The sequence below is a fragment of the Myotis myotis genome, unplaced genomic scaffold (genome assembly GCF_014108235.1).
Source record: "Myotis myotis isolate mMyoMyo1 unplaced genomic scaffold, mMyoMyo1.p scaffold_m19_p_2, whole genome shotgun sequence".
NCBI classification, from domain to species: Eukaryota; Metazoa; Chordata; class Mammalia; order Chiroptera; family Vespertilionidae; genus Myotis; species Myotis myotis.
Window position 1 is genome coordinate 1,716,163 of NW_023416324.1, and position 9,496 is coordinate 1,725,658.

At 56.6% G+C, this 9,496-nt stretch overlaps 1 protein-coding gene across 10 annotated transcripts in view; it reads right to left on the reverse strand.

Moving 5' to 3' along the window:
• Positions 1–9,496, reverse strand: part of ACOT7 (acyl-CoA thioesterase 7) — a 67,445-nt gene extending 57,949 nt beyond the window's left edge. The window contains exon 1 of one of the 10 annotated variants that reach the window (XM_036348842.1): positions 9,340–9,496. In XM_036348842.1, coding sequence (XP_036204735.1) covers positions 9,340–9,470 — 131 coding nt within the window. In that variant the 5' untranslated portion in view covers positions 9,471–9,496. Of the gene's footprint in view, positions 1–2,034; positions 2,429–9,339 lie in introns of those variants that run through there. The other 9 variants (XM_036348845.1, XM_036348847.1, XM_036348849.1 and 6 more) reach the window with 9 other exon arrangements.

Below are 9,496 nucleotides of genomic sequence, written 5' to 3' on the forward strand. Positions count from 1 at the left end.
CTGTACCCACCTAAGCATGTGTCCGTCATTTTACTTTTTATCCAATCCCCAGGGGTTTCCCCACTTGGCTTGCTCCCGCCCCTCTAGTCTATCACCAATAGATTCCATGTAACCCACCTACGTCCCTCCTTTGATTAAAATGTATAAATACGGATGTAACCCACCATTCTCCGGAGCATTATCTCAATTCGTTGAGGTTCTGCTTCCCGGCATATGGTGACAGTTTGGCTCAAATAAACTCACAACAATTCTTTACAGGTTGCAATGGTTTTTTTTTTTTACATTAACAGGGTGAAGCTTTTCTGAGTTTCCTTTCTCAGGCCAGTGCACACTCCCTTTATCCCGAGCAAAGTGATGGACGAGGTGACTTAGCTGTGGACAATGGACACGGGACCTGACGCACGGTCAGGCCGACCCACCAGGAGCCACGGTCATCTCATCACCTGACAACCAGGAACAATGGCTGGATTCTGCTGGCCCCGGGACTGCTTGTAACCGCATTCCGTCCCCAGCTTTCCCCTCGCCCACTCCCCCGTGTAACCCTGCCCCCTGCACCTGCTGGAAGACGGGATCTGAATGCCTGTAAGCGCCCTGGCTTCTTGGTTGGCTGCCTTCTCAATACGCGCCTTGTATGACTGCACCTGCCTCCAGTGTCGGACATTGCGACAGGCAGCCCGAGCCCACCCGGGGGCCTCCGGTAACCAACGGACAAATACGCCAAGTGAGAACAGGTGGGTCTGAACAGACATTTCTCCAAAGACGTAAAAAGAGCCCTGAGCTTACAAAAGATACGCAATATCGTTAGTCATCAGGGAAGCTCGAAGCCAAACCACAATGAGACGCACTTCCCCTCCGCTAGGGTGGCTGGACCAAAGGACGGACCAACAAGTGCTGGCGGGAGCGTGGAGCAGGGCAGCCGCTGGAAACAGCTGGCAGTTCTTCAAAGGCGAAACACAGACGGGCTGAAAGAACAGGTTCTGTGAAAAGTAACCTCCAGAGATCTTATCATACATTTCCAGCGGGCAGGTCATGGTGGGAGGCAGCCTCGGGCCTGTAACTCCTTGTCCATTGTTCTTGTGCTTCTAGGTTAACACACCTTTGACCCTCAAGGGGGCTCATCTGTTAACCACCCAGTACTCCAATTCCTGCCTCCCTTCCCCGCCTTCATGTAACCTTCCTATGTTCCCTCCTTAATTTAAACACATAAAGGAAACTAGCCTGGCCAGCGTGGCTCAGTGGCTGAGCATCAACCTATGAGCCAGGAGGTCACAGTTCGATTCCCAGTCAGGGCACATGCCCAGGTTGCAGTCTCCATCCCCAGTGGGGGGTGTGCAAGAGAGAGCCGATCCATGATTCTCTCTCATCATTGATGTTTCTCTCTCTCTCTCCCTCTCCTTTCCTCTCTGAAATCAGTAAAAATATATTAGAAAAAACCACCACAACAAAAACTGCCTCCCTGACATATGTCATCAGTTTGGCTCAAATAAACTGAAAAAATTCTCTACAGGTTTGAATGTTTCTTACTTCACCACAGAATTACCACATGACCCAGCAATTCCATTCCTGTTTGTGCACATTTTTCCGTTCACATCAACCAAGTCTCTAAGCCACCAGCTGGTGTCCCACAATTCAGTGCAGTTTGACATGGAGGAACCAGCGTTAGCACAGGCTCCAGGCTAAAGGGCTTAGTCATGCAAGGCTACCCCCACCTTGGACGCCAGTCACAGGTCCCGGAGCACCCGAACTTCTGATGAGCTGGCTGTACTTATTTATTTTTGCGAATCCTCACCCGAGGACATTTTCCCATTGATTTTTAGAGAGAGACATCAAAGTGGTTGCTTCCACAAACACCCAACCAGGGTATGTGCTGGATACAAATTGACCAGAATCGAACTTGGGACCCTTCAGTCCGTGGGCCGACGCTCTAACCACTGAGCCAAACGGGCATCGATCCGGGGCCCCACCCCTCCTCAGGTGGGAGAATTTGCTGGAGCCGCCATCACCGAGGGCACGGCAGTGAACCCGTCGTCCTACCTTCCAGAGGCAGAAGGTCCATACTTGCTTCCAAAAGCCCGGACGGAGGCCCAGCGCGGCAGCCACAGCCGCGCGGAGCTCCGGGGCCCCAGGCGCTCCCAGGCAGGTGCCCGCCCGGCCGTGAGCCCGGGGAGGCGGAGGCGCAGGGCCCAGGCCAGCAGCTTCATCTTGCCAGAGGGGCCGCTTCCCAGCTCCCAGCGCGCGGCTCAGCAGCCCCACTCCGGTCTCCAGCGGCCCTGCCCACGGGAGCTCGGAGCTCGCGGGTCCCCGGAGGCCTCCCCGGCCGCCTCCCCTCCCGCAGCAGGGCCAGCCAGTGGGGCTTCCAGCAGGATGCTCCTCAGCAGCCAGTGATGCAAGAAGCAGGTCATGACTCAGCCTGAAGTCACACAGCCAAGCAAATGAGAGACAAACAGCAGGGCCCAGGCCGGCCAGGGGGAAGGAAATAGGTGGAGCTGTGACAACACCCACCAAGATCGCGGTGCCAGGCCCAAGCCAGGCCCAGGCAGCAGCCCCGCCAACAGGCCAGAGGCAGCGATCAGACAGACGAGGTGCAGCGCCTGTATGTGGCAATGCAGGCGCCTGGCTGGTGCTCTGCGGGCCAAGGCACCCGCTTCCGGCAGGCATCCGCTTCGAACACGATGCCAGATGCCAGGGGCTGGGGGGATGCAGGGAGAAGCCCGGCCCCGCCCGGCAGGCTCCTTTGTTTCAGAGATCTTGGCTGATTTCAAACCCCATTTGAGCCACTTGCTTGTTTCTCTGCGAACTTTAAGTTCTCCCTCTTACCTCATCATCCACCACAGTAAACACAACAAAAGCAGAACCCGGCACAGCCTCACGCGCAAGCTCGCCCCCCCAGCTTGCTCGCCCCCCCTCCTTCCCAACCCCCTGACCTCACAGAGGCTGGCTGTGGGTCTTCAGATCCTGTGAGTAATAACTTTCAAAGTTTCCTGATGGTTATCGCTGAATGACATTTTGGCAACTGCAAGAACCAGTCGCAACACTGGTGTCTGATAGGCTGAGAGAACAGGAGCCACCAGGCCCCGGGGTAGGAGCAGCTAGACTGGGCTGGAAGGGCCCCCCCTTCCCCACAGCAGGAGGTGGGGGTGGGGGTGGGGTGCAGGCGGGAGGCAGCACTGCACTGGGTCCTGGGGCAGCAGGGAGGCGGGGAAAGGAGACACAGGCACAGTCCCTGCTTCAGGAGTGGCTCTCAGCTCCCAGCAGGCCAGTTTCCCTTTTTATTCTTTAATTGTGGAAAACATCAAAGGGTTACTGAGTAGAAAAAAAGGAAATGACTCCCCGCCCCACCAAACAGCTCCAAACAATCAACTCTGGGGGCAGGTGGCTGAGCCAAACGGGCATCGATCCGGGGCCCCACCCGCTCCCCATTCCACAGCTCCCCATTCCACAGCGTTTGAGGAAAACGTCAGACATCACAGCTTAGCGTCCACAACATCTCACATTCCCTCTAAAAGGTAGAGGCTCCTGCCTGGCCAGCAGGGCTCAGTGGCTGAGCACTGACCTGTCAACCAGGAGGTCACGGCTCAATTCCCGCTCAGGACACATGCCGGGGTTGTGGGCTCGATCTCCAGTGCGGGGCGTAAAGGAGGCAGCCGATCCATGACGCTCATCATTGATGTTTCTCTCTCTTCCTCTCCCTTCCTTTTCAAGGGAAAAAAAATTTTATATACACATACATACATACATATATATTTAAAATGAATAAATAAAAGATAAAGACTCCTTTTATAAACAGAACCACACAAACAATTATCTCACCTAAAATATAGTATGAATCCCTTAATATCATTAACTGTCAAGGGACTATTCAAGTTTCCCCAAATGCCTCATAAATGTTTAAACCTGCCTGGGGGCGACTTTCCCTGCGTCTGTAAGGAGCTTCCTCCGTGATTCGGCTGCGAGGCCTCCCCAGGACCCTCTCAGAGTGAGAGAAAGAGCAAGTGGGCAGCAGGCGTACAGGGCGGCCACCAGGCCGGACCCTCCGGAGGAGCCTGCCCCCAGGAGAAAGCTCTCTGGCCTAATGGAAACTGGGGCGCTGGTCAGGTGATGCGGCCGCCTGGCCCACTTACAGGAGCCTGGAGAGCGGATGAGCACAGCCGCCCAACCACAGGCTCTCCCGGCTGCAAAGGCCAAGCCTCCCCCAGGCACCGCATCGTTTTAGGGAATGTTCCAGAATGCTCCCTCCAAATGTGGTTGCTGTCAATTAGGTTTGTTTCCATTAATTCCGCTGTAAGCCCAAAGACAGAGCCCAAGGGGGGCAATTCCAACCCCACAGCGTCCTGAAGTCCAGCCCACTCCACCAGCATCGCCGGCAGGCATGTCTACTGGAGGCCGGCCCTTCTCCAGGCTGCCCTGGCCCAGCAGCCCCGCACCTCAAAGCACATCCTAGTACATCTGCATCTAAAAGCAGGCAAGCAGAGAGCAGCCTGCAGCCTGCACATGGCCTACCAATGAAGGGTTCCAGGCTGCCGGCCTGGGCCATGCCAAGGCCCACCTCCATTTAAAAGCTGACTGCAGTCCCCAGAGAGCTCCCAGGAATTCCAGTTTTTAAATTCTTCTACAGACTGTACTGTCCCTTGAGGGGAGCCGCCAGACACAGGAGGCCAGCTGCATTTACCTTTAAATGAATTTAAATGAATGTAGTTAAGAATTCTGTTTCACCCTGGCCAGTTAGCTCAGTGGTCAGAGCATCCGCCTGCAGACCCAAGGGTCTCAGGTTCGATTCCCGGTCAAGGGCACGTACCTCAGTTGCAGGTTCAATCCCTGACCCAGGTTGAGGTGCCTGCAAGAGGCAACCAGTCGATGTGTCTCTCTCACATTGATGTTTCCCTCTCTCCCCTCCTCCCCCCCCCCCCCCGCTCCCTCCCTCCTTTTCTCTCTAAAAATCAATGGAAAAAATATCCTCGGGTGAGGATTAAACATTTTTTAAAAAGGATTCCGTTTCTCCAAGTCTGGCCACATTTCAAGCACTCAGTGGCTCCTGTGGCTCACAGCTACCCCGCACACTGCACGGTTCTGGTGGACCGCACTGCTCGCCCGCACCCTCCAGCACCGGCCACAGGTCACGCCTTCGGCTGTCCTTCCACCAGCTCTCAGGCCACACTGACGCCGTGATTACGCCGCGCACACAAGGGGGACCTGCGCTGGGTGAGCATGGAAAGACTGAACACCAGGGCCCCTGGCAGAGAGCCTCCCCCAGGCAGTCTCCTCAGCCACGGCTCTGAGCTCTGAGAGCCGCACTGTCCCCGCTGTAAGTGACAGAGCCCGGCTGGAGGCCTCCAGGGGGCTCCTGGGTCTAACGCGCTAAAACACTGAGTGCGACAAGGAGAAATGCAATTTGCTAACTAAACGTTAATTATGATTACTCAAAATAAACCAAAGGAAAAATGCTCTTCTGAGAGTTTAAATGCTGTCCCCACACCTGCATCTGTAGGGCGGGACCAAGAGGAGGAGGGGACAGCGCCCCACAGCGGCCTGGCCACCCAAAGCTTGGCTCTCAGAAATACAGGGTTCCCTCTGTGAGTCTCGCTCCCGTGTGTAATGCTGGGCTCTGTGCCAAAGGTTTCATCCTCGCGGCAGCCCTGAGAAGGGCACTGTGATGATCTCCAATTCACAGAGAAGAAAACTGAGGCCCAGCAAGGTTACGAACGCCCTGAAGGTGCACGCCCACAAGAGGCAGGGCTGGGATTCGAACCCGGGACACTGGCCTCCTGAGCCTGCGTCCCACTTTTCCCACAAAGAGAGCTTCCATTCACGTTCCATGAGCCAGTCGTCCTGCCAGGCACGGATGCACTTTCTTCTCTTTAACACTCAGAACCACCCATGAGAAAACGGGGCAGAGCAGGGCTAGGCAGCCAAGGGGCAGAGGGTGAACGCACACCCAGGCCTGGGACTGCAAAGCTGGCTCTAACCACTGCCCTCACCAGCCTTTAGAGCCCCCATCCCTTGACACCTTCTTCCGGACCCAGAGCACTAACCACTCTTAATGGCGTGGGCCAGAGGGGCTTGGGGCACGCTCTCCCTGCCGCACTGGGAGCCCCTAAGGCAGGGACCAGACTTCCAGGTCCCTGTCCCTCCTCGGGCATTGGCTCCTGGGAGTTCAGTGAAACTCATTAAATTCATGGGCGTGGCTGCCCTGTCAGGAGGCTCCTCTTTCAAAACAGGGTGTCAGCTCAGATGTCCTTAAAGGGCTCCCCACTGGGATGTGGCCACTCTCCCGGTGGCCTGGGGTTTCGCCAGGCCAAGTCCTGGTGACCGCGGCCCTCGCCACAGCCCTCCACCTTTGGCAGTCGCTCTGCACACCAGGTATCCTGCCCAGCATCCCACAGCCAGCTCGACCAGAGACAGGATGAACTGTGCCTGTGCAGGTGGCAGCGGAGAGCATGGTGGTGAGCAGGCTTGTGCACACACGGAGAGTCTAAAGCAGCCGTGGGCAGACGACGGCCCGTCTGAAATGAATAAAACTATTGAAAAAAAAGACCGTACCCTTTTATGTAATGATCTTTACTTTGAATTTATATTAGTTCACACAAACACTCCATCCATGCTTTTGTTCCGCCCTCCGGTCCAGTTTAAGAACCCATTGTGGCCCTCGAGTCAAAAAGTTTGCCCACCCCTGGTCTAAAGCTATCCCAACATCTAGGATCTGTTGAAGCTGGGGTTTTTTTAATAATTACTTTTTAAATTAAATGTATTGAGGTAACATTGACTAAAAACATTATATATAGCCCTAACCGGTTTGGTTCAGTGGACAGAGCGTCGGCCTGCGGACTGAAGGGTCCCGGGTTTGATTCTGGTCAAGGGCATGTACCTTGGTTGCGGGCACATCCCCAGTGGGGGGTGTGCAGGAGGCAGCTGATCAATGTTTCTCTCTCATCTATGTTTCTAACTCTCTATCCCTCTCCCTTCCTCTCTGTAAAAAAATCAATAAAAATATATTTTAAAAAAAATTATATAAATTTCAGGTGTATTTCTTTTATATTTAATTAATATTTTAAAGAATATTTTGTTTTATTTTATTTTTTATTAATTTTACAGAGAGGAAGGGAGAGAGAGAAACATTGACTGGCTGCCTCCATTGGCTGTTACCCTTTGCTGTACAGGACGACACTCTAACCAACTGAACCATACCGGCCAGGGCTAATTAAATTACATTTATTGCCGAAACCGGTTTGGCTCAGTGGATAGAGCGTCGGCCTGCGGACTGAAGGGTCCCGGGTTCGATTCCGGTCAAGGGCATGTACCTGGGTTGTGGGCATATCCCCAGTGGGAGATGTGCAGGGGGCAGCTGATCGATGTTTCTCTCTCATCGATGTTTCTAACTCTCTATCTCTCTCCCTTCCTCTCTGTAAAAAATCAATAAAATATATTTTAAAAAATAAAATAAAATAAATTACATTTATTGGGGTAACATCAGTTAAGTGCCTTATGTAAATTTCAAGTAAGAAGCTGGTTTTTAAAAAGACAAGTATGTACAGAACTGCTATTCATGCCCTCGCCGGTGTGGCTCAGTGGACAGAGCATAGGTCTGCGGACTCAAGGGTTCCGGGCTGGATTCCGGTCAAGGGCATGTACCTTGGCTGCAGGCTCCTCCCCGGCCCAGGCCCTGGTCAGGGCGCCTGCAGGAGGCAACCATCGATGTGTTTCTCTCATATTGATGTTTCTCTCCATCTTTCCCTCTCTTTTCCACTCTCTCTAAAATGAATGGAAAGATATTCCCGGGTGAGGATTAAAAAAACAAAAAACAAAAAAACCTGCTATGCATCATCCTGAAGAAGTGAATAAAAGCAGGGCAGACTGAAATCAGACCTTCTCTGGGGGGAGTGCAGGGGGAAGAACAGGAGCTGGAGACAGAAGACCTGGGAGGCGCTGCCCTCAGGGCTGGATGACCTGCAGGGGCACTGGGTCTCCCCAGCTCACCCGCCGCCTGCACACAGCGCAGTGGTGAGACCCTGCCTCCCTCCCAGGGAAGGTGGACAAACCAAGGGAGGCGAGAGCTATGCAAGCCCTTTGCAAAGAACGGACCCCAAGGTCACCCAGCCAATAGGAGGGCCTGTCTCCAAATATCAGTTATTCCTGTTATTTCTGCCCCTGGAACTTGGAGTGGGTGGGGCCAAGACAGACACACGGCCAGTAAGCGAAGGGAGCCAGGCTCCCCCCAAAGATTTCCTCCCCCTAGAAAAGTCAAACCTGACCTTGAGGTCAGTAAAGGCCTGGGGCTGGGCCAGAAGAAGGTTTGCGGTCAGGGCGCCCCACTGATCCAGCGCTTACTCTTCCGGGGAGACGTCAACATCCACAGGAAGCTAATTTGGGCTGGACCCAAGGTCAGTGTGATAGCCAGTGTCCGGATTGGTAGAACCCACCCCGAAGCAGGAAGGCGCGCTCGCTGCCAGTGGTGCCTGCGCAGGACAGGCCCTGTTGCAGGCCCAGCGCCTGGGAGGCCGTCCCAGGGCCGTGCCCTCCCTGGGCTCAGGCTCCCGGACCAGCGGGCCTGCTTCCCATGCCGCCCAAGGGAACGGGGTGTAACCTTGCGGCCGCCCTCCGTCCGTCCGGTGGCAATGAGCCGACCCCCCCGCTCTCCCGCTGCCTCTGGGGGCCTCCCCCTACCCGGTGCCCAGGAAGGAAGGCAGGGTGGTCCGCGGAGACCCGCTGCCCCGCATTGTGTAAGACGCTGCCAGGCTCATGGGCCATTCCCTCCTCTTCAGCGGCTCGAGGGGAAGGCATTTTCGGTCCTTCCCGTGCGCACTGGCTCTCCCCAAACCCGAGCACTAGGAGGGACGGACACCTGCAGCCTCCGCCCCCTCGGGCACCCATCACGGGGCTCGCCGAGCTCCGGACGCCGACCGCGAGCTGGCCGCCAGCGCCCCACAATCCGGGATCCGCTTGGCTTTGAACCGCCGGCCAGAGGACCCAGAATGAGGGCGCTCAGGGGGACCTTCGCGCGTGCCCGAGCGCCGGCGGGGCGGGCGGGGCGGGCGGGGCGGGGCGCGGGGGCGGCACTCCGACCCCCGCCCGGAAAGGCGCCGCGCCGATTGTCCCGCAAACGGCCTGCGTGACCGCGGCGCCGCCCCGGGGATGTGCCGGGGCCGGCGGGGAGGCGCGCGCGGAGGCCGGCTCTGCGGCACCCGAGGCGCCCCCCGGCCGCGGGGACGGGAGGTGTGGGCGGGCGGAGGCGGCAGCGGGTGAGGGGCCGGAGGTGACGGCCCGGGGAGGCCGCGACGGGCGCGGGGCAGGCCCGGGCGGGGTCCCGGCGCCCCGGCCGCTCGCCGCGCCGCGCGGCCCTCTTACCGGCAGATCTGGATGGCGGACGGGGTCTCTCCGGTGGGGCCCGACATGCTGGCGGCGGCGGCGGGCGGCTTCGGGAGAGCGCAGGTGTCTGGCAGGCCCCGCGGGGAATGAATGAGCCCGGGTCGCGCCATGGAGAGGGAGGGAGGGGGCCGGGCCA